This window comes from Phascolarctos cinereus, unplaced genomic scaffold, assembly GCF_003287225.1.
Source record: "Phascolarctos cinereus isolate Bilbo 61053 unplaced genomic scaffold, phaCin_HiC Scaffold_726;HRSCAF=1367, whole genome shotgun sequence".
Lineage (NCBI taxonomy): Eukaryota > Metazoa > Chordata > Mammalia > Diprotodontia > Phascolarctidae > Phascolarctos > Phascolarctos cinereus.
The window spans coordinates 421,590,749-421,614,927 of record NW_027556098.1 but is presented as its reverse complement, the minus strand read 5'-3'; the positions used below and the strand labels follow the sequence as shown (position 1 = coordinate 421,614,927).

The window sequence follows — 24,179 nt, the reverse complement described above, 5'->3', positions numbered from 1 at the left end:
CTTGGGCTGTGCACATCTGGGTCTGAAGGGAGATGATAGTGGGGATTTCAGTTGCCTGGCACATGCTGCCTCCTGTCTCTACCTCAGGGGGCCTTCCAGTTCCAGTGTGATGGGTTACCCTGCTATGAACAGTACCTGGCACATAGGAGGCACTTAATGTTTACCTATTGATTGGCAAATGGTTGGCAGTTGGTGTGGATGTCTGGCCATCTTCCACAAGAGTTGTTTCCCTAGATGATGTCTGTGAGGGCTGGACTGGAAGCAGGACCAGAGGTCTGGGGTATGGAAAAAAGTACTGGGGTGGGCTGGTGGGCTTGCCTGTACTGCATTGCCACTCCATTTTACTTCCTTCAGCAGACAGGGGCTTTGAATCATAGGGATTCAGGGAGCAGAGAGTGTGAAGTTGCTAGTAACTGAACTGGGGAATAACGGGTTGATTGGAGCCCTTCTCTTAAGGGTTTTGTGATGAGGGAGGGCAGGTTTGGGAAGGTGAGTCTACTGTCCAAATACTACAGAGCTGAAGATAGTATCAGCAGTGATCCACAAGGCATGTTGGGTTACTGGAGATTGGGGTTCCAGGGTCTGGGCTAAACTCTCACATGAGGTCAGCCCTGGAGCTTCATCCCAAGATGGTGGGAGACCAGAGAGGAAGACACATTGAGAGGGCTCTTAGCTCTCAGGCCTTGTAGAGGAGGCTGGGCTGCTGGCAGCCTTAGTCATGACCTCAAAGACCTTGGGCCTAATGTCCCTGAGCTTTATCATGGAAGCCCTGGTGGTCTCGAAGCTGGGCCTCTCCCTGAGGCCCTGGGCCTTTAGCACGGGGTGTGATAACTCACGTTTTGGGTCTTTAACTTGCTGTCTGAGACCCTAGGCCTTTGTAAGGCTTGATGTAAGCCATTCTCTTCTGAGCTCTTTCAGAGAGGAAAAATGTGGGGCCTGGCTGTCAGGGGTTGGGGTAGCACTTCTGGCTACCACATCCTGGCTCCAGCTTCTCGTCCCCCTGCCTCTTCTCCTTTGCTCATTTAAAGCCACCAGCTACAGACTGTACTGAGGAGCCAGCATGTCCCCCACATTCATCTCCTTGCTCTATGTTGGTGAGTCCCAAAGCTGGGTTTGAGGTGGGTGAGAAGCCGCTTTCAGGAGGATTTGGCCAGCAAACTGTGGGAGAGAAAGGGACACTGAGGCCTAGCAAGAAGTCTCCTGGACAGAGTGGAGACCAGGCATCCTGGCTGCCTCCTCCCTGTTCCTGGCCAGGGTTGACTGAGCACAGAAATTGCTCTGGGAGAAGTGAGGAGGGGCAGCTGTGAATCGAAGGAGGAAACACCCATCATCTGAACTTGCTTTACAGGACTGAGCCTGGGTCAGGCAGTGGAGGTGCCTAATGGTGAGTCTTTCTCTCAGAACCTTCCCCCTTCCCTTCTCCCTCAGTCTCAGCTTGTCACAGAGAGTAACCAACAGAGCATCAGGAAGATGAGGTTGGGGAACATGGGGTGACTCTGGGAGAAGTTAACTAAAGCTGAGGATGCCATTGGGCAGGGAGCAACCCCAGGGAATCCAAGCTCTGCCTTCTCCCCACCATCCCCCCTCTGGGCTCCACCCAGAAGTTGTGACCCTCTGGTGCCAGGGGCCACTAGGGAATGGGGACTTCTAGCTACTGAAGTTGGGAGATGTCTGAGAATTGGGAAATGTGGCTGGACAAGAAACTGATCTCCCTGCTGGGATTCTGGGAGCCAGAGCCATGTAAGGAGTTAGGGCTGCTCCAATAGTCAGGGGACCTGATGGTCAGAAGCTCTTGGAGACCATGGTGAAATGTGAGGGGAGAGAGCAATTGAAAATCTCTTCTAATGGTGTGTGTGTGGGTTGTTCATGCTGAACTCGGAGTCCTCCAAACCTGTGTAGGAGATAATAGGTTGCCATGCCTAATAGGTTGATAGCACCAAGTGGCAGTGGTGAAGACCCCACAGTCTTTGTTCCTGCCAGGACCACATATTGTTCCTACATAAATAATGGGTTTAGGATTACAGCAATTGAAGAGTTTAGAGTCAACTGGGCAAAACAAAATGCATATAATACATATATTAGAAATATGTTAAGAATACAATATATACATTATGTATATTTGTTAGAGAGGTTCTTAGTCACTGGTGGAGGAGGGAGCAGGGAAGTTGCAATGCAGGAGTTATCACATAAGCAGAGCTTTGAAGGAAAAGGGGGATTCTGAGAGGCCTGGTTGACATGGGAGTGCAGTTCAGGCATGGAAAATAGGTAAGGTAAAAGAGTGGATGAGGGAGATAGAGTGTTGTGTGAGAGGAATGGTATGAATGTTGGTGTGGCTTGGCTGCAAAGTGTGGAAAAAGGAATAACATACAATAGGATTGGAAAGATAGATAGGGGCTGGTCATGAAGGGTTACTGAAGGCAATAAAAGTGACCCTTGGTAGTATAACTGAGAGGGAGCCATTGGAGTCTGTTGAATGGGGAGTGATGCCATCAGATCAGGACTTCACAGCATGTCTTTGTGCAGTTGTGTGGAGGGTGGATTGGAGAAGAGAGGTTTGAAGTAGGGAGACCAATGAAGAGGTTATTACAATCATTCCAGAGGTGATGAACTTGGAGGGGGGTGGCCATGGGAGTGGAGAGAAGGGGACAGATGGAGGTGGACATGCCAAGATTTGGTAAATGATTGGACAGCTGAGGAGGAGTCAGGTGACATTGTTGCTCTGGAGAGCTTTGTGAAACAGGGCCAGCACTCAAGAGCATCTCTAGCTGTGACTGACTTCCCCATCCCTTCCACTTACCATGATTAGGGGACCTGAAAGGCAGGAGAGTGAGCCTGGAAGTGAAGTTTGCTCTGAAAAATGAAAACATCAGGAGCCCTGGAGGAGACCTTGGGAACTTCTCCACTTCTATTTGGGAGTTCATGGGCACCTGAATTATGGCTTCATTGTGGGCCAGTGAGAATGGGTAGGGTGTTGTGGCTCAGCAGCTAGGGAAGGCCCATGTGAGTTTCCCCAATGTTCCCCCAAAGTGGCATTTGTTCTCAGAGAGTTAGAGGATGGCTTGGTATTGGGGAAAAATAGGAGGTTGTTTCCATGTACTCTTTTCATCAAAAATGGTTAAGAACCATGGCTTTACCATTATGGAATATGCAGATCATCTCCAGTGCTTTCATTTGGTCTGTAGCTCAGAAGGTCATGGATCATGGGGCAGCACATGAAACAGCTGGAAGGAAGGATGATGGGGATGGTGACACTGTCCCTCATCCATTTGCTTTCAGTATATGTGGTAGATTGACTTGTTACATGGATTGGTCAATTGTAAGACCTGGTGTTAAACTCTGGGACAAAATGGACAAAAGGATTTCTGCAAAGAAACAACAGTATGAAAAGAATAGGAACTATGTGTGGAAGACCAAATGATGAGCAAATGGCTGAGCTGAGCATTTTCTATGGCCCCACTAGCTCTTTATCAATCACATTACAAGGTCAAAGCAATGATGTTCTCAGCAGATATGCCATGAAGCCTGATATTTGGGAAGTGCCTTTGCAAGTCTGTTGTAGCACACTCAAGTCTCACAGGTGAGCCCTGGGACAGGGACTTAAAAGGACATTTTAAACTGAAAGAGGAGTTTCCTAGGTAACCCCATAATAATAGCAGCATTTCTATAGCTGTGTAAAAATTGGCAAATCACTTCATTTTCATTTGTTAAAATTCATTTATCTCTTAATACCACACTTGTCACAGCTAGTAGAAAGGTAAATATTTTATACCTTAACTAGCTCTTCATTTTCATTGGTTGATTATGTTACTAAAGACATGGATTTCTATCTCTAAGCAAGGGAGCTTGTAAAATTCTTTTCTTTTTTGGTTCTTTATTTTTTTAATGTTCACTTTTTTAAAAAAATGAGTGCTAAATTCTCTTTCTACTTTGAGCCCTCTCCCACCCGTTGAGAAGCCAAGCAATATGATATCAATTATATATGTGAAATCAAGCAAAACACACTTTGATACTAGCCACTTTGCAAAAAATGAAGAAAGTGGAAAAAAAGTGGGTTCAATCTGCACTCAGAGTTCAGCAGCTCTGTCTATCTCTGGAGGCGGATAACATTTTTCATCATGATTCCTTTGGAACTATTGTTTCGATCAAATTCTTTCACAGTCAATCATAGTTTCAGTATTGCCGTGTGTACAATGCTCTTCTGGTTCTGATCACTTCACATTGCCAGGTTTTCCTGAACCCATTCCCCTCATTATTTTTTATAGCACAATAGCGTTCCCTCACAGTATATTTCCCTACTTGTTTTTCCCTTCCCCACTGCATGGGCATCCCCTCAGTGTCCAATTCTTTGCCACCACAAAAAGAGCTGGTATAAGTGTTTCCACACACATACATCCTTTTCCTTTCACTTTGATCTTTTAGGGATGCAGCCCTGCTCATGGTATTGCTGGGTCAAAGGGTATGCACAATATTATAGGCCTTTTTGAATAGTTCTAAATTGTTCTCCAGTTCCACAGTGCCTCTTTCAGCCACCTGAATGGCCATTGGAACACATCATTCTTATCTACCCATTCCACTGGAGGTGGGGTAGACACCTTCTTAACTTGCTCAAGGTTTTGAGACCTCTCAGTTACTCTCAACCTTGTTTAGCCTATACTGGGGTGTGTCCAGTGGGCAGTCTGCAGCTTCTTGGAGTCACAGGTGAGAGTTGTGTGAATCAGGTGGACACTGAGGGCGAAAGCAGCCCTCACACTCCAGATACTAGTCTTCCTTGAATGTAGGCTCAGGAAGAAGGCAGAAAAAAAATCCACTTTTATGCTGATAGTAACAATCAAAGAGATTTTATGATGCCCTGAAGGCTATTTATGAACCAAAGACCCGTGGTGCATCTCAACTACTCAGTGCTGATGGAGACATATTGATTGGTGATAAGGACATGATCCTGGAGAGATGGGCTGAACACTTCCATAATGTTGTCAACAGACTGTCATCAATCAATGCTGAAGCCATTGACTGTTTACCTCTGGTTGAAGTCAATCCCTCCCCAGCTGGAGTTCTAACTGAAGAAGAGGTTTTGAATGCCATTGGGCTCCTTCATGTGGTAAAGTTCCTGGTGCTGATTCTATTCCAGCTGAAATGGAGTCCATGCTCATCATGTGATAGAAAAGGAAACAAGTAATAGCAGTGCTAGGGACATGACCCCAGGAGCTCTGACTCTCTTAGCATTGCATTTAGGCTCAGCTGAGACTGTCTGGAGCTTCTCCATGGTCCAGATTGAGTGGGAGGGAATTTTCTAATGAGTTCCTTCTCTGAGTCCTCAGATTCAGGTAAGAGAGATTTGGGGTGGTGTGGGGTGCACCTTTTAAGAAGATCCTTCTAACATTGTTAGAAGTAGAAGGGACCTGAATAACCATCTGTTCCAATCTTGTCATTTAATAGGTGAGGAATGTGAGGCATGGAAAGGGTAGCAGACTAGGATAAGGTCACTCAGTTCATTCTGGGCAAAGTTGGGACTTGAACCCAGATCCTGACTCCTAGCCCAGTGATCTTTCTTTCCTAGGATCTCTCTCTAAGCCCCACCTCCAAGCCCTTCCAGCTCCTGTGGTGGCCCCAGGGGGAGATGTGACCCTCCAGTGCAGCATGTCACCACACTCATACCTCAAGGCTATGACTTTCATTCTGCAAAAGGGACAGAACATGGAGCCCTTACAAACCAAGCCTGGAGAAGGGACAAAGGTTGATTTCTGCCTCTTTTTTCTGAGGCCACAGGATACTGGGAACTATAGTTGCATCTACCGTGAGACTACAGATTCTTACAGGGTTTCAGAGCCCAGTGAGCCTGTAGAGCTCTGGGTAACAGGTGAGAAGGGTTCCAGGATTGGGCATCACAGAGCAGAAGGCCTGGAATCACGGGCTACAAGTGAGACAGGAAAGTATGGGAGGGGATACCATGAGGGGCTAGTGTGAGCATCATGGAGCAGAGAGTCTGGGGCCCTGAGAGGGGCAGAGGGGATATGGGGATGGGCTGCCTCAGCCCACACTGCATGACCCAGATACTTGGGGTAATGGATGGAGATAAGACCAAGCTGCCAGGGAGGCCCAAGGAATAGGAGAATTTGCACATCTCCTTTCTTGGGAAGGGTCCCCTGAGAAGGGCATGACAAAGAAGGCTTAGGAGTGATGAGTAAAGGGTCCTGGAAATCTTACCCAGGATGTCCAGCTCCTCTGTCCCTCAGAGGGGCTCTTGGACCTCTAATATCTATGCTTTGGCTTTCAGATATCCTACCCAAGACCTTCCTGTCAGCCAAACCCAGTCAGCTGGTGGTTTCAGGAGGGAATGTGACCCTCCTGTGTTGGGGGCCAATTCAAGGTGTGAGATTTGCTCTCTACAAGGAGGGAGAGAAAAGTTTTGTGAGCATCAGAGAATCCACCAAAGACAGGGCTGAGTTCCCTCTGACCCACGTGAACATCACCAACATGGGGAATTACAGTTGCTGTTATTACCTTGGACCAGACAGCCATGTCTTGGCACTACCCAGTGATCTCTTGGAACTTACAGTGCAAAGTGAGGAGCAGAGGAAGGAAGGATTCTCTGGAGGGTACCCATGACCACTCCCTTACCCCAGGATTAGGAAGTTAGATCCAATTACACCTCCGTACCCATTGACTCTGATTTGTAGACAAGGGAGGAGAGGGAAAGCCTCTAGTGTGTCTTTCCTAGGGTCACGGGGACACTGGGTTGGGCGTGGGACATGAACATCCACCTTGTATGCCCCACTCCCCTCTTAGCAGAAAACATTTGGTTTTCCAGGTGAGCAGGATATACTCTCTCAGCACACAGCTAAGACCCAGGGTAAGAAGTAACCATTCATTGTTTGGGGAAGAGGGGCAATGTTCCTAAACCTTCTTGGTCCAAGCCCAGAACTAAGTCCTGAAGGATGGGAATTCCGGTGTTGATGGGCAGGAAAAACTGTTCAGGAAGGGTGGAGAGGAAAGGGGAGAAATGTTTGTGAACTGATCTTCACTCTCACTCCACATCTCAGTGTCCAGATATATCATGATTGCACTCTGTCACATTGGCATCCTCTTCCTACTCTTTCTTCTTTTGGCATTCCTAGGCCATCAACACACCCAGACTGGTGAGTTTGGGGATGGTTGTATGCTGAGATTGGAGGGAATAAGTATTGGTTCCTCAGTTTCCGCATTTGTTAAACCAGGGCTTGATCTAGATAATCTCTAAGATCCCTTCCAGAGCTAAGCCATAAGAGATTAACTGACACTGTCTCTTTCTCTCTCTGTCTCTGTCTCTCTGTCTGTCTCTCTCCCCAGTGACTTCACATGAACAGATCCCCAGAAGGTAGAGAGACTTAGCCGATCTTCCCAAATTTTCCTGATCTAATATTCTGAAGTGACCCTGCACCATCCACAACAAGCATGTTGGGGTCTGAACATGACTTTCTTCTCCCTTCCTCCCACCCGCATCCTGTTCTCTCCATGATTCCCAGATTGCTTGTGTCTCTCTCATTATATCTGCTTTTCCCATAACCGTGGAGATCCACAAATTAAGGGTCTTTTCCAATGAATTCTGTCTTCTCGTTATGTGGCCAAAGTATTTAAGCTTCAGCTTTAGTATTTGTCCTTCTAATGAAGAGTGAATAAATTACTGATTTGATGACCTTACTGTTCAAGGGACTTCTCTAGCACAATTCAAGTGTAGTTATTTGAGGCTCAGCTTTCCTTATAGTTCAATAGTCACAGTCATACATTGCTGCTGGAAAAACTATAGCTTTGACTATATGGACTTCTTATTCGATTAAAAAACACTGCTTGGAAAATTCAAAAGAAGTTTGGCAGAAACTGGGGATAGACCAACATCTCATACCAGATATCAAAATAAGCTCCAGATGAGTACAGAGCTTAGACAGAAAGGGTGACAGTCTAAGCAAATTAAAGGCCTATAGGAGACATTAACTATGAGACCTATAGAGCAGAACATAGAAGGTAAAATGGGCTCAAATTACAAGAGATGGATGTAGATGGAAGAAAACCAATCTTCAGAGCAAGTTTATCTCATAAAAGTCTCATTTCTAAGATACACAGGGAACTCTCTCAAATTTAGAAGAATATGATCCATCTCCTGTTGATAAACAGCCACAGAATATGAACAGCCAGTTTTCAGAAGAAGAAACCTAAGCTATCAATAACCATGTGAAAATGCTGCAAGTAACAATAATTAGAGAAATGAAAATTAAAACAACTGTGAAGTTCAATCTCACATCAGATTATGAAAATGGACAAAAGAGAAAGATGTGAAATATGTGAAGGGCTAGGGGAAATGGGTACATTAATTCACTCTTGGTAGAACTGTGAGCTGGTTCAACCATTCTGTAAGGCAATTTAGAACTCTGGCTCAGAAGTTATTAAGCTATCCCTATGCTTGGACTCAATCATAACAGTACTGTCTATGCCCAACAGAGATCAAAGCAATAGGAAAAGTACTCATCTATCCTGAGGTATTTGGGGCCCCTTATTTTGTAGTCAGTCAGTCAATCAATAAGCATTTATTAGGCACCTTTTATATTCCAGGCACAAGGCTAACCACTGGGGATATAAAAACAAAAGACAGTCCCCACCCTAAGGGAAGAGACAGCATGCAAATAGCCATGTACAAGCACTGGATATACGGTATAAATAGGGAATTATGAGCAGAGGCAAGGGACTAGAATGAAGAGGGATTGGGAAATCCTTCCATATGGACATTGACTGGCCCAATATCAGGGTAGGGTTTGAGGAAGAGAGGAAGGCAAAGGAGCCAACCTGTTGCACTGATCTTGAAGGCTGGCTCCTCATGAAGATCTGGACTGGGTGACATAGACCTAAGGTATGACCAGAAGCAGAAGAGAGGTTTCTGAGTGCTGGTGCCAAAGCAAGGGTTTGGGAATGACAGTGAGGATGGCCAGTCCTCCTTCCAGCTCAGGGTGCCATGGGGCATGCTAGAAGGAGCACTCAGTGCCACAGAGGGCATCACGACTGGGGCCTGCTCAAGAGGCTCTGCTTGCTGTGAGCAGATGGAGACAATGGAGTTAAGAAGCTCAGGAGAAAGGAGAAGTTGGTTAGGGAGTGATCCCAGTGGGCATAATGGAATGGGAGGGTAAGGGAGGCCAGGGGAAAATGGCAGTTTTGTGGTGGGTCAGGGATTTCTGGTAGCAGTCAGAGATTCTGTTTCACTGGGATTAGGAGAGTGGGAGGCATGAAGTTGCTGCCTACTGGATTGAGGAGACAGCAGAGGGCTGCAGTCTTAACCCCCAGGGTCCTGTGGTGAGGGAGGGCAGCCTTGGTACAGTGTGCCAGCTACCAGCACTGGGGAGTGACCACTCAACCCTGGAGATTGGTTCCTCTGGAACTGGCCTGAATTCACACATGGGGCCAATTCTTTGGGTTCTTCTCCGCATAAGCAGAAGACACTTTTGGAAAGCTTGTGCTCAGTGGTCAGGCAGGCCTTATGTCTGAGGGTGAGCTTGCCTGTCTCTCTGGTCCTTGGTCTTCAGCCCTGCCCTTTCAGGACTGACCATGGGCTCAGAGACCTTCTTCCTTTGAAGTGCTTCCCTGGTGGTGAGTTGTTCTCCAGGTCTTGAGGATTTGGTCTCATAGTCTTTGAAAGACGGGCCTCCTGATGAGAGCCTGGGTCTCTCTGAGGGAGAGATCACAGCAAGAAGTTCTTCAGCTCATATATCTCAGAGTGGAAGAGTGTGTGGCCAGGCTTCAGTGGGTGGAGGCAGTGGGTCCAGCTACCACATCCTGAAGCTGATCTCTCTTGGGGCTTTTGGCCTCTTCCTATCTGCTCAGTGAAGTCTAGAAAGCTCAGGCCCAAGGCTCACCATGGCCCTGGCTCCCATTTCCCTGTTCTTCCTAGGTAAGTACCAGGGTTGGGCTGGGCTGGGAGATGAGGGACATGGCACAGAGGTGGACACTTGGGGCTGGAGGCAAGGTTCTTGGAGTGAGCAGATCCCAGATCTCTTTGATCATCTGAATCTGCCTCTGTTGAGGTCACAGAGGAGTTGAGGGAAAGGACTCTAATTTAGGGGAAGGGTCAGGGAGGGGTTTTGGAATCATCTATAACCTGAGCATCTCTTTCAGGGCTATGTTGCATCTACATGCTTAGGGCACAGATAGGTGAGTCTTTCCCCCAGGGGCAATCCTGTTGAGGGTGATCAGAGAGGAAGAAGATGAGGGTGGGTCCAATCCATCTATCCATCAATTGCTCCCAGAGCACTCAGGGTGGGACAAGAGGGGGATAGGTCTTGGATGAACTGGTGCAGTGATTGTGGAGAAGGGCCATAGGTTCCTAGAATTTAGAATGGAAATGGACCTTACATATTGTCACCATTTTAGTCTGACACTCATTTTCTAGATGGAGACGCTGAACCCAGATACAGGAAGTGACTGGGTTCCACAGGTAATAGCAGATAGGAATTAAAGCAGCTCTTCTGAGGCTGGGCCTGGTGTTCTTTACACATGGGGTCCTCTAGGCCTGTGTAAGAGGGGTATTTAACACCTGATTACCCTCTTAATGTAACCTACGAGATGGTGGGGTGAGAAACCTCTCAGATTGAGGTAGAGAATAAGCCATTAATGGCATGGAGTAGATGTGGACAATGGAGTTGGAGTGAAGCATTTCTAACCTTTGAATGAAATCTAAGATGAAATGTCTTGGCCTTGTTTGGAAGAATTAGGTCCCCTTCTGGAACCTGGTGACTCAGAGGTGATCTGTCCAGGAGCATTCTGGCCATAGCCTAGAGTGAAGCCTTGTAATGACCCTCACATGTAGCCTGGGGGAGGGGTTTGTCACACTCCTTTTGGCCTAATTCTCCCAATACATTTCATCCTTTGAAGAATGTGAGGTCTTCCTGGTTTCACTTTCCTCCTTCCCAACTTGATTAAGTTGGCTGTTCAGCCCTCATTTACAGAATGATTCTCTGAGTTCATCATGGAGGCACCTCTCCCTTGATCAGTGCATCTGAGTAGAGAACATCTAATTAAGCAAATTAATTGGGTCTGGGCAGGTGGAACAGCCACTCTTGCTTTCCTACTATCCTCCTTCCTTGCATCTGTCAAGTTCCTGAATAACTAACAAGCCTAGATGAGGCTCTCCCTTCTCTGTGGATCATTCCTGGATGGGCTCAGGCAACAGTTACTGTGTCCTTTGGCCTTCTTATAGCCCCACACCTAACTCCACTTCTTGACTGGGTGTATGATGGGGGGCTTTTTCACTCAATCATTCTCTGTTCCAGGTGTAGGAGGAGAAGAGGCCTAGGAGGTTAATGACCTGGCTTCCAATCTCAGCTCTGCTTCTAGGTTCCTCTGTGATCTTAGGCCCATCAGTGCACCTCTTTAGATCTCAGTTTACTGTTATGTAACAAGACAAGGTCAGCCTAGCCCGTGTCTAAGGTTCCTCCAGTTCTGAGACCAATGATGCTACTTCTGTGTCTGTCAGCTAGGAGACAATGGGCCCCTGAGGCCAGAGGCTGAGTCTGAGCTAAATGGTGAGCTTCTTTACCCACAAGGAGACAGGGAAGGATCCCTGGGCTTAGAACCAGAAGCTCAAGCTCCCTCAGTCCCTGGGATAGTGTGAGGAAAACACTTGTAAACAATTGGAATGTACCCTAGATGTGGTAGTCAACATTTCATCAGAGCTGCCTCTGAAGGAGAAGTCAAGGCTGGTTGGGACAGAGCTTGGCTTGTGGAGATGGTGTGCGTGTATGTATGTATGGACATATATATGTGCACACACATGCACGTGTGAATCACACTCATGTGTAGGCATGCAGACATGTGCATGTTGTGGACATGTATCAACATGCAGACAAAGCCTGTGGTTGCATGCACATTTATACACAAGGGTCTGTGCATTTAAGTGTAGATGTGTCTGTGTATATGAGTACATGTGTACATGCAAATGCATGTGTTGTACAGTATATGCATGTACACTCAACAGGTTTGTGCTCGTGCATGTTGCTTTGTGTGGTTGCATGTATTTATGCATGCATGTATATATGTTCACATGCATGTGTATCTCTGTGTGTGAATGCTTTTTCTCCATCTCTCTCCTTCACATTCACAATTTTTGTTCTGAGCCTTGCAGGGCCCAGCATATCTCTGTGAGGGTGGGGCAGACAGAGCTTAGTTATCTAGAGGTGGACAGGCCCACCTGGGCTGGGACATTGGACTAAGGTCATCCCTCCGCCACCTTCCCAATCTCTCATGGCATATTATTGTTTGGGCAAGGATGGAGATTGCCTTTCCAGATCCTCTGGGCCCAGCCCAGTCTTCTGGTGCCTGAGGGATTTGGGGGAGAAGGGCAGTAGTGGTTCTAGATCTGGGGCTAGGTATCAGCGTTGGGCCAGTCACTCCTCAGGGAGATGCTTGGCTTTCTGTTGAAGGCAGGTACTTGGGAGCTTTTGAGGTCCCTTTGAGGTCCCTGAGCCCTGCTGAGACCATAAGCAACATTTCCTCCAGTGTTTCTGCTGCTCTGTGAGGGATGGCAGGGTCCCAAGCTGTCTTTCCTCTGAAGGGTGGTATAGTCAAGTCACTGGGGATGGATCAGAGGAAGCCTGGGAACAGAGCTAAGCTGGCAGGGGCTGTTGGGGCACACACAGGAGGAAAGCTTCAACACTCATGGCATTTTTAAGAGTCAGGAGAGCCGGGGGCAGCGGTCTCGGTGGTCAGAGCGGCTGAGACAGTGGCTAGAGAGGTGCCAGCCTGAGTGGGTGGGGGTGGAGGGGAAGGAAGAGCAGGGCAGGACTAGCCCTGAGGGGTTGGGGAGTGGAGAGGCATAGAGGGGGGACAGATGCATAGCAAGTCATCTGGGGACCTCTCAATTTCCTTATCACTCTTGCCAGCCAGGTGCTAAGCCCGTGATGTGCGCACCCCGTGAAGGAATGAGCTGGCGGTGCCTTCTCAAATGGAAGCTAAGTGATACAGCAGGTGGAGCACTGGGCTGGAGTCAGCAAGACCTGAGTTCAAATCTGGTCTCAGACAACTGCTTGTTGTGCGCCCCCCGGAGAGTCATTTCACCTTTGTCTGCCTCTGTTTCCTCAACTATAAAATGGGGTGTCCACCACTACTAAGTTCCTTCTTAGAATGACAAACAAAATTAGGCTTCACGTGTATGTTCATTTCTCTTAAAGCTGGAGGAACATGCCTATAGAGATACACGTGGGAGCTCGTTGTAGACAATGAAACTCAAATATGGACAGACAGAAGGGAATTTTATATCTTTAGAGCAATTCTCTCTCACCCCTCCCTTCCTTCCTGGCTCAGGATGCCTATGTTAGCCAAAATTATAGTCTCCCTATGTGTTAACCATAATATGACAAAGGAATTTCTTAACTGGAAAGAACGGAAACACAATAAGATAGGAGAATGTCAAAGTGTCAGTTGAAATTATAGACCCAGGATGTCTTTCTCCTATCATTAACATGACATAACATAACTTAACATGTATCTGTAGAATACCAAGATAAGAAAAGTCCCATTATTCGAGTTACTGTTTGGCTCAAGGCCTTGGGTGATAAACAGAAGAATGTTCCCGGCCAGCTTCATCTGGCCTTGTAGTTGCTGACCCAGGAAGGAACATTTTGAGTTCACTCAAGGAGTAAAGCAAAGCAAGTCTGCCATGTCACAGCATGCAAAGCATTACGGTAGTCTAAACTCAGAGTGGGCCAAAATGTTTTGCCCGATTGGCCAATCCAGGTTTTAGGCCTTTCTCAGGTCTTGGGAGTTCAAAATAGCTTGGGGAGGTGTCCACAGGGGATAATAAGAGCACTTACTATCCAGAGTTGTGAGGATTCAGTGAAATAATATTTGTAAAGTGATCCATGCAGCACCAGGCATATAGTAGGCACTATATAAAAGCTAGCTATTCTCATTATCTATGACTGTGATGATGATAATAGGTTGTGATCCATAAGGTCCAAGCCCTGGCCATTGTGCCCCCATCACAGATTTGTCCCACACTGACTCTGAGGCTTTCTCTTCTCCTTCCCCATCCCCCTCCCACCTCTCTCTCTCTCCCAGGATCTCTCCCCAAGCCATTCCTCTCAGCCCTGCCAGGTCCTGTGGTGGCACCAGGAGGGGAGCTGATCCTCTGGTGCAGGAGGCCGTCAGAGTCATTTGACTGGTTGGTGACATTCAGTCTACTGAAGTCAGGGACCCAGGAACCCTTACAGAAGAAGGACCTAGTCTATTCTCAGGCTAAGTTCTCCCTAAAGTCTCTGGGGGTCCAGGACTCTGGGAACTATAGGTGCATTTACTATGAGACGTCAAGCCCACATGTCAAGTCTGAACCCAGTGATGTCCTGGAGATCTGGGTGACAGGTGAGAGAGAGCAGGTCCAGGACTGGGGACCAGAGCAGGTGCTGGGATCTTGGGGTGAGAGGGTGAAAGGACAGTTTTGGAGAGGTCAGTGTGAGGAGCTATTGTGAGTGCCATGGGAGGAAAGAGGGCAAGCCGAGGGAAGAGGACACATATGGAGGGACTGCCCTAGCCAACACTGAATGAGCTAGGATGGAAGCAGGAGCAAACTCTTTATTCCCAGAGAATGAGGAAGTTTTAGCATCTGCCCCCTCCAGGGAATATCTGCCCCCATCCAGGGCATATCTAGTTTCTCTCTAACTCTTTGGTATGGAGGCAGTGCCCTGACCAGAAGGTGGGTCAGCCATGGAGCCATGCTGGCATGCTAATGACCTCACTCCCACCTCGCAGAGGACATGCACAGATGCCACCACAGAGGACTTCCTAATGAAAACCTGGGAACTCAGTGTGGTGTATGAAGGCACTCTGATAATCTGAGCAGGATTGGAGTAGGGGATGAACTAAAGCATCGTAACAGAAAAGAAAAAAAAATCTAGATTTTTCTTAGGGTTAGAGTTAGGTTCCCCGTGAGGGGGGAAGGGCAGAGAGGGGCTGGAGAGGGGAGAAAAAGGGACAAGGAAATCCATCCTAGGCTAGCTAACTCCCTTCTTTCCCAGAGAAAACTTTGAGAGCTCTGGTCTGTCTGCTTTCACCTCCAGACACCCTTCCTAAGCCCTCTCTCTCAGCCTGGCCCAGCCCTATGGTGACCTCAGGGGGGGAATGTGACCCTCCTATGTCGGGGGCCAGTGCGGGGCATGAGGTTTGCTCTGTACAAGTATGGAGAGGAGGCACCTGTGGGCACCAGTGAGTGGACTCAAGATGGAGCTGAATTCCCTTTGATCCATGTGAGCATCAATCGGAGTGGAAGGTGTAGGTGCTGCTATCTGCTTGTGACAGACAGCCCTATCTTGGCCCTGCCCAGTGACTCCCTGGAACTTATAATACAAGGTGAGGGGCAGATATCTGAATAGCTCCCATGACTTAGAACTGGGTGTTTGGCAGGTACAGGGGGAGGGGAGAGGAGGTTGGAAAGAAGGGGGTGGGAGAGAGAGAGAGATAGATAGATAGAAAGAGAGAAAGAGAGAGAGAGAGAGAGAGAGACAGAGAGAGAGAGACAGAGAGAGAGACAGAGAGACAGACAGAAAGAGAGAGATAGGGAGAGAGAGAATGAAAAGTATTCAGTTCTTATTATGTGTTAAACACTGAGGATACAAAGAGAAGTTATAAAGACAATCCCTATTCTCAGGGAGGTGAAAATGGCATATATTAAAAATTCTATGTATGTATATGTGTTTATATGCATGTGTGTATATATATACATACAAAACATGTACACACAAACACACATACACATACATACATACACACATATATAATCATAAAGCAGGGGGAAGAGTGGGCTACAAGAAGATTGCTGGCTGTGAGGCAGAGAAATCCAGAGAGTGAGAAGTGTATCTCAGGGTTAAGTAAACATGGCCAAGGTGCCTCAGAAGACAGTGCTTGGGTCAGGGACTCTCTAATCCTAAGAGAGCATCTGTGAGCTCTGAGACACAGGAAAAACCACATGAAAGACTTTGTCTCTCCCTTCAGTTATGGGGCCATGTGCTCCATAGATGTCAGGGCAAGCACATGAGCTTTCATCCCACCAATCTCTCTCATTCCTTCCCAGTAATTTGCATTTCTTCACTTATTTATTTATTTTTTTTTTAGGAATGCAGGATGCTGCCTCTGAGGTGACAGGTAAGTATGAGCAGATGAGGGCAATATCTGCTCACCTCTGTGGGCCCAAACCCAACTCTTACTGTAGAAGGTTGGGGGATGGACTGGTCATGATGGTCAGGAGAATGTTTGCAGGACAGGCAAAGGGGCAAGGGGAAGGATTTCCTGAGTTCGTTGGAGTGTGAGGACTGATCTACACTCACCACCACTGTCCCAACTCAGCATGCAGAAATATTCTGATCACCATTGGCCGCAGCTCCATCTTCTTCCTCCTTCTCGTCTTGGCTTTCCTTGGCTATCGCTACACTCAGGCTGGTGAGTTTGGAAATTAAAGAGTGAACTCATGGATTGTAGGCTATTGCTAATATCTATTGATATTGGGATGAAGCCTGGGGCCTGGGTTTCCATATTGATGAACCCTTCAGATTCTCTTCTAGCTCAAAATCCCATGATCCTTGTTATTCCTATACTCCTCTTCTTTCTCTCTCTCTGTCTCTCTGTCTCTCTGTCTCTCTCTGTCTCTCTCTGTGTCTCTCTCTCTGTTTCTCTCTCTCTCTATCTCTCTCTCTCTCTGTTTTCTCTCTCTCTCTGTCTCTATCTCTCTGTCTCTCTCTCCTCCCCTGTCTCCCTCACATGAAGAGTTCTATAGCAGGAGGGAAACAGCTCAGCTTCCTAACGGCTAACATCTCATTGTGACCCTGTGCCCTCTACACTAGTCAGACTCTCACAGGGAGAGTATGATGAGCTTTCACCCTAGCAGAGCATCTTTACCCCTCATCTTCCTCCTTCCCCACTCCCTCTCAGGATTCCTGTGTCACCCTTAGTATGTCTGCATCCTTCGCCCTCAACTTGGATCTGCCCAGGAGGAAACCATGATCACGTGAGTAGTGATCATTGATGTGAGACAGGGGAAGAGGTGATACCAGGAGCTCAGCACCTGATGAGACCTTCTCTCCACCTTAGGTATAGAGTTGTCCAAGGGGAAACAGACTGAGGCATCACAGTGTTAAGCCTATTCCATCATCCTCAAGTTGGAGAACTCTGTCTCATCTTTGGTCTCAACATTCTCACTGACTCTCCCCCCCCCCATACCCACATACTTTGCCTCCTGGATTTTTCTTTTCTCAATAACTAAATAATAATTTTTCCTTTCCTCTTTCTCATAGCAGTGCCTGTTCACCAAGTCTCATGAAGACCCCCAGATACCCAAGTTTGAAGACCCCAGGAATTGGCCTTTACCTAGTGGAGGGGCCCCAAGTGAGAAGCATGCAGCATCTTCCAAGCTTTTCACAGTACTCACATTCTATGCCACTGGTCTTGCAATGAGGCCCAGACATAAACTTGTCCTCTTCTCCAAGGAGCAGGAAGAAACACAAAGCATATTAATTTGTTCCATGTAGATTATCTGGTGAAAGGATTCCAGTTGTCTCTCTGACTCATTTTATATGGACTGTGGTACATCTGATCTGACCATAAGCACACACCTATGAGTGAATTGTGTGCCTTCTGGCAAAACCCATTAAGATCTAAAGTTGTGAAAATGCAATGTAGCTTTTATGAGGTATTATGTTATTATTTGAATTTCCCCATTACAAGATATTACACATTCTGAACATTTTGATTCCATCTGGTTAATGTGTGGGGAAGGTGGATAAATACATTTATATATATATGTATATACATATCTCTGTATGTGGGTGTACGTAAATTTTTACACACAAAGGAATAAGAATTGAAACATCTCAAATTCCTCTACTATGGCGAGCTGAAGGGCTTGCCTATAATGCATTCCCTCCTCATTTTACTCACCTTTTAAAAAATTTTTTTTAAATTTTATACTTAAATACTAAAATTCAAATGCACAATAAGAAAGGAAAAAACACACATTGTAAACTTGTGTTAAAACTTAAATATAAAGTAAGAAAAAAAAGCATGTCATGAGCACAGCAGAACATAAGAGAGGATTTAAAATATATAGCAATAAATTTCCATTTAAAGAACACCTATGTAATAAATGCTACACATTCTGTTGAGAGCTGTCCATCTTTTCTTTGCTTCCTTGTAAGTTTTCTTTTGTTCTCTGCTGTACACTTCTTTGTTCTTTTTCCCTCCTTCTTCCCTCCTCCCCCACCCCAATGCTATAATTAAGCATAGATATATTTATGTATAGATATAGATATGTACATATACATATATGTATATACACATCTATACACATACACAGATGCTTTCCCTAACAGATTGTACTCCTAATCTTTGTTTTTATACTTGTGTGTATTTATTTCCTATCCCTCCTGATTCCTCCACTTTATTATTTCCCACTACCTTGACCTGCTATTACTTAACCTCCCTCTCTCTAAAGATCCTTCCCTTATCCTCTCTTTCCTCTCTATCCCCTTAATGTTTTATTTCTTTCTAAATTTGGAAGACTTTTATACTCTTTTATATATATATGTATGCATATGTGTGTGTGTGTGTGTGTGTGTGTGTGTGTGTGTGTGTGTGTGTGTGTATTGTTCCCTCTTGCACCCATTCCCATTGAAGGGAGGTTTCTAGAACTACTAGCCCCCTCCCCCATCTAATCCCTCGGTGTCACTTCTTCCTCTTGAACTTCATTTGTATAAGATAATTACTCTCGTTAGTGGTTCCTAAATGCTTTTACTTTTTGAAGTCATATCATGCTCTGGTCTACCCCAATCTTTCTTATGAACTACTCAATTACTAATAACCACGTTAGACATAGATTTTACCTTTTAATAAAAGGTAAACATTCTGTCCTTATTGAGTCCCTTGTAACTGGTGTTTCATGTGTACCTTATGTTTCTCTTGTTTTTTGTGTGTGTCAAATCTTTTAAAGTTTTGAATAAAAAGTTTGAACCTTAAGTTCAGGCATTTTTTTTTAAAAACAAAGCCTGACAATTCATTATAGTTTCTTTTTTTTTCCAGTCAGAGTTGTTCTTAGTTTTGCTGGCTTTGATATTTTCAGCTGGAACTCCAGCTCTTTCGCTCTTCGATAGATAGAGTTCTAAGACCTGCAATCTTTCAGTGTTACCACTGCTAGGTCTTGTGTGATAGTTTTAATTGTGGCACTGACATAGGTAAATTGTTTTTCTTGTTGCTTGTAATATTTTATCCTGGAGCTGGGGGTTTCAGAATTTTCCTATAGTATTTCCATGGGTTTTTCTCCTAAGATCTCTTTTATGTGGTGATTGGTGGATTTTTTTATTCCTATTTTCCCTTCTTGTTCTAATGTTTCAGGACAATCTTTAATTATTTCTTGTATTATTGTATCAAGATTCTTTTTTTTGGATCATGGCTTTCAGGCCGTCTGATCATTCTTCTGTTTTCTCCTCTTCATTTGTTCTCCACATCAGTGGTTTTTCTCATTAGATGCTTCACACTCTCTTCTATTTTTTCATCCGTTATATTTTGTTTTATTATTTCTTGATCTCTTATAACTTTGCTGGCTTCCCCCTGGCCAATTCTGATTTTCAAGGAGTCATTTTCTTCCCTAAAATTTTGGATCTCCTTTTCTAATTGGTTAACTTACTTTTCATAATCTTGCTTTCCTTGGATTGCTCTTTTTTATTTTAGTTTTTTTTTTTGGTCAGTCTCTCTCATTTGATTTTAAAAGTCTGTTTTTTTTTAGTTCTTTTATGAATTCTTTTTGGGCAGGTGACTGTTTCACAGGTGACTGTTTCAGGCAAAAGGGAGTTTCTTTGCTTAAGTATCCTCCTCTGAAGATGAACCCTGGTCTCCTCTATTCCCATAGTATCTCTTTTGGTTGGACTTTTTTTTGTCCTTTTCCTGTGCATTTTTGTTTTTTTGCAGTAGCTTGCTTTTTGTAATCACCTCCAGTCCTGGAGTATTAGGGATGGTACCTCTGGCCTCATATCCTTCTTCAGTTTTCCTCTCTGACCTGGAACTCAAACCAAGACCTCTAGCCTCCTATAAGTGCCCCAAGCCAGCAGGGTCTATCCCACTGCTTCTGTACTCACTGGGGATATGCTGGTTCCTCTTCACCTCCTGGATGTGTCTCTGAAGCACAGCTGGGTCTAGCTTTTCTTGTCAGCAGACATTCCCTGGATCTCCCCCAGCTCAGATAGCCAACTCCCCTCGCTGTCCCAGGGTAAATGTTCCTGTGGCTGGGCCCTAGGCAGCTTCCTAACCCAGCTAACCCCAGGACTTGTTGCTTGTTGTTCAAGCTGTCCCTAGCCTGAAGGGGTTTACTCTTCACAGGGAGGAAACCTCCTACTGGGATTTTTCTTCAGATCTTCTCCAATTGTCCCAGGAGGACCACTGTACTGCCCCTACTCTTATTTATTTTTACTGCTCTATGTTCACCCTCTGGTGCTTATTTTATCATTTTCGTGGAAGAAAATCTTGAAAGCTTGGAATTTTCTGGCATACTCTGCCATCTTCCCAGAATCCTTTCCTCATCTTTATTTTTACAGATGAACTCAAATATGAACATCTTTGGGTCCCATCCCTGGTCTCTCTGCCTATTAATGTTTTCTTTCATAAAACATTCTTAGATCACTTGGGCTCATTGCTCATTTCCCTTCTTGCCTCATTACTTCGTATGATCCCTAAAGCATGTACATAATATTCCACCATTAAGAACCAAAAAAATTTCATTTTAATTTTTGTATCTGCAGTGTCTGTCACAAAGCCTTACAATTAAAAGAGGCTTAACAAAAGTCTTTTGAATTGAATCAGCTAATCAAAGCTTACTCTGAAATTCTTCAGTCATTTCTCTTCTCCTTCCAATACTATACACATCAATTTAGGCATCCTACAAAGACCATGGAATTTTCCCTTTGGAAGGTACCTGCGCAGACAAAGCAATGCTTATTCCATCCTTCTTTTCATCCCTCTCTGTTCCAAGGGAATCTTGGATCTGGCCTCTAAGAAGTCTTGTTTGTTTTATTTTTCCTTTTTCTTCATTAATTTCCTCTACCAGTTCTCCTGTTCCTGGATTGGTGATCCACCACTTCCTTCCCAGAGAAGCTGAGGCTAAGGTCTTCCCCACAACCTCCTCTTTATATAGGAAAAGATAGTTGTAAAAGAGAAGGAATATAGTCAGCACAATGGAATTGTGATTGTCCCTTCCTTGTCCAGTTCAGATAAGAGTGATAGTCATGTCATGTATGTCCCCCTATTCCGTCTTCCATGGTTGCATCTTCTCACATACTTTAATACACTGTTCTCCTCATTCCTTCCCTGGTGTGTTGCCTTTCCCTCTTTTTTCCTTCCAACCACAGACACCAGAAAACCACACACAATCATTCTATTTATCTATTTTACTGCTTCTGTGACTCTTTGAGACATTTGTATTTTGAGGAGTCACTGGTTTCTTTTTCCTGTCCTGGAACAAAGGGACATCATGATCCCTGGCCAATTTGCAAAGCTGTATTTACCTATTTAGGATTCTCTTGGCAAAAGTTTTCCAATTTCTCTGCCAAGCTATTTATTTTCCCACTGGGGGCTCTCATGCCATTGACACACATGTCTTGCTTCATTTCTTCCAGGTACTCTCATAGTCGTAGCCAAAATGGATTTTCCCCTGAGGATCTACCTATACTTGTACTTGTCCAATTACTGTCTTCTAGTTTTACTTTGGTGCATCTCTGTATCTATAATGTTTCTTCTGAGCTTTCTGTCCTTCTTCTAGTTATTATTATCTCCAGCCTCAGTTTTTGATTTGGAACCTTGTTCCAGGATAGATTCTGCTGTGTCCTCCATTCTTACATGGGGTGGTCATGTGTTATGTGTGATCCTTATCTTGATTTTGGCAGCTCCTGTAAGGGCCTTTTGTACCCTCTTTTTATGCCTGAGATTAGGGTGGCGGAAAGCTAGAGTGTCCCTGGTCCAAGGTCTTTATTTGGTTATCCCCAGTCATGGTACTGTCGTGATCTTTTGCTCCCTTGGGGCTTCCCACACTGGGGACTCTGCCATCATCTTCCTACCTTTTTGCCTGAGCTCATGCTGGCTTCCTGGAGGGCCCTCTTTTCCATCATTGAGTTTTAGGGAAGTTGTTTTGTGCATTCTTGGTAGATGGTGCTTGAAGGAACAAACTAATTCTCTTTTAATTTCTTTACTATTGAAAATTAGGTGTACTATTTTTAGTAATTGTTAGAGTATGTATGAAATAAACTGGTTTCTTCTATTTGCTTTTACACTGCCACCTGAACTAGAACTCTCAAGAAATCTTCATTCTCTAGAAGATATGGTGCCTTGGAAAAGGAAATCTCAAACCTGTAATTACTCATGAGGCAACTCTTGAAGCTGCTCTTGCCCTGGAAATTTCTCCTCCCTTGGAGAAGGCAAGATTAGAGAATTGTGTCATTTGGAGAACCAAGTTACTTATTCTCTTCACCAAAGGTTGTGATTCAGGAATCAGTGTCCTTGGATTGGACCTTCAGACTTAGTGCAAACACATACCTTTTAAGGTCATATTCTTCAGCTGGAGCCAACTTTCTTTTTAAAGCTCATCAGGGTGGGACTGATCTTAGTCAGCCAATCCTTAGAAATTCTTTTTGTCTCATCTGTTGATGAGGCCAATGCCCTATTATCTCAGAAAGTTGACTGAGAAATTTTTTCAATTTGATGAGAGATAAATAATGGTCCTCGATTGGTTATCCATTTACTTGATTTATGAAACTTCTTGTAACTCTTTGGTCAGGTTTTTGAAGAAAACCCGCTGAATTAATCAAAGCCCTGATCAACCTTTCCTTTCTTCCTATCTACTACTCATGTCTAAGTATTGATCTCTTTGGGTACTCCCTGTTCTATGGAGAAGTATTACAAAAATACTCAACTGAATATTGGTAACAGTTCCTAGGAATACTTGTACCTGGAAGTTTCCCTGGTCTCTGCTAGAGCCCAGTAAGTGAAAAAGAATAATTTTTTGAATAGAGTATGGTTCTGAGCAATCTTGAATGATTTCTTGCTGCATAACTCTATTGGCCTCTTCCTCTTTTTTCTCTTCCTTTGGATTCCTTGTCAAAGGTTCCGTGGAAAATATTTACCAAAGAATGGCATTTTTAGTATCCAGTGTTACTCTATTTCTAAAAATGAGTTTTTATTGATGCCTTTTATTTTTTACATCACCAGTTTTCCACAGCATCTGCCTCTCTCCTCTCCAAGAGAACTATTCTACACAACAAGTAATATTTGTGCAAATGAAAATGAAGAGGAAAAAATCAGCATAACTCAGCAATACAATGAAAAAGTCTGAAAATGTGTAGTATAACACTTGTGGATCTCCAGCCTCTATATAGAAGTGGGATGGAAATGTCTTCTCATGTCTCTTCTTTCAGGCCTTTCTTATATTTTATAATTTTGCAAGATTGATTTGGAAAAACTTAATCCATGTTTGTCATCATTATGTTTACACTGTTGGCTCTGCTGATTTTGCTCTGCATCAGTTCATGTAGACCTTTCTGTGCTTCTCTATGTTCGTCACTTTCATCATATCTTATGGCACAGTTATATTCTGTTATATTCATGTATCACAATTATTATTATTATCTTTTTTTAGCATTCTCTAATTGGACATCTTTTCTGTTTTTGACTCTGGTCTCACACAAAATGTTGTTATAATATTTTGGTGCCTTTGGGGATTTTTTTCTTGTCAATGGCCTACTTGGATCATAAACACAATAATGAAATCTCTAGGAAAAGGATAAGGACATTTTTAGTCACTTCATTTGCAAAATTCCAAATTGCTTTCCAAAATGGTTGTATTAATTCCTAGCTCCAATGTCTTTTGGTTTTACACACACAAACACATGTGTATATGCACATATGTATACTTGTACATGCATATACATGTATGAGTATGTGTTTGTGTATCTTGGATACCAAACCCTTACCAGAGAAATTTGGTGAAAAAATGTTTTACCCTGATTTATCACTTCCTTTCTTATCTGAGTTGCATTAAATTTATTTGTGCAATATCCTTTGGGTTTCACACTTCCATAGTAGACCTGTTGTGAAAAACTAACTCTATTTCCCTTAATCCTATCCTTCCCTCCCATTTATTCTAT

The 24,179-nt window shown here is 44.6% G+C and overlaps 2 protein-coding genes across 5 annotated transcripts in view; both read left to right on the top strand.

Moving 5' to 3' along the window:
- The first annotated feature begins 697 nt into the window (after positions 1–697).
- LOC110219829 (leukocyte immunoglobulin-like receptor subfamily A member 3) overlaps positions 698–24,179 on the top strand; it is a 50,073-nt gene continuing 26,591 nt past the window's right edge. Inside the window, exons 1-7 of the mRNA XM_078146271.1 lie at positions 698–1,094; positions 1,349–1,384; positions 5,558–5,857; positions 6,275–6,562; positions 6,809–6,850; positions 7,041–7,136; positions 14,074–14,373. Of these exons, the coding sequence (XP_078002397.1) occupies positions 1,061–1,094; positions 1,349–1,384; positions 5,558–5,857; positions 6,275–6,562; positions 6,809–6,850; positions 7,041–7,136; positions 14,074–14,373 (1,096 nt within the window). The 5' untranslated portion in view covers positions 698–1,060. The remainder of the gene's footprint in view (positions 1,095–1,348; positions 1,385–5,557; positions 5,858–6,274; positions 6,563–6,808; positions 6,851–7,040; positions 7,137–14,073; positions 14,374–24,179) is intronic.
- On the top strand, positions 14,283–17,741 carry LOC110220232 (platelet glycoprotein VI-like). 4 transcript variants are annotated; one of them, XR_013482660.1, is made up of 6 exons: positions 14,283–14,373; positions 15,069–15,357; positions 16,120–16,149; positions 16,351–16,443; positions 16,933–17,008; positions 17,092–17,741. XR_013482660.1 is itself a non-coding variant. In XM_078146031.1 (5 exons), the coding sequence occupies exons 2-5, from the start codon at positions 15,165–15,167 to the stop codon at positions 17,318–17,320; spliced, it is 339 nt and encodes a 112-aa protein (XP_078002157.1). In that variant the 5' UTR covers positions 14,283–14,373; positions 15,069–15,164; the 3' UTR covers positions 17,321–17,741. The 4 variants fall into 4 exon arrangements, 3 of the variants coding, with proteins under 3 accessions (XP_078002157.1, XP_078002156.1, XP_078002158.1); XM_078146031.1 differs by lacking the exon at positions 16,933–17,008 and having other exon boundaries at positions 17,298–17,741; XM_078146030.1 differs by lacking the exon at positions 16,933–17,008 and having other exon boundaries at positions 17,295–17,741.

Coding starts and splice junctions, on each gene's coding strand:
- LOC110220232 (XM_078146030.1), top strand. CDS start 15,165: ATGAGGTTTGCTCTGTACAAGTATGGAGAGGAGGCACCTGTGGGCACC. Junction 16,150..16,350: donor TGCTGCCTCTGAGGTGACAG/GTAAGTATGAGC, acceptor GTCCCAACTCAG/CATGCAGAAATATTCTGATC. Junction 16,444..17,294: donor CTATCGCTACACTCAGGCTG/GTGAGTTTGGAA, acceptor TCTTTCTCATAG/CAGTGCCTGTTCACCAAGTC.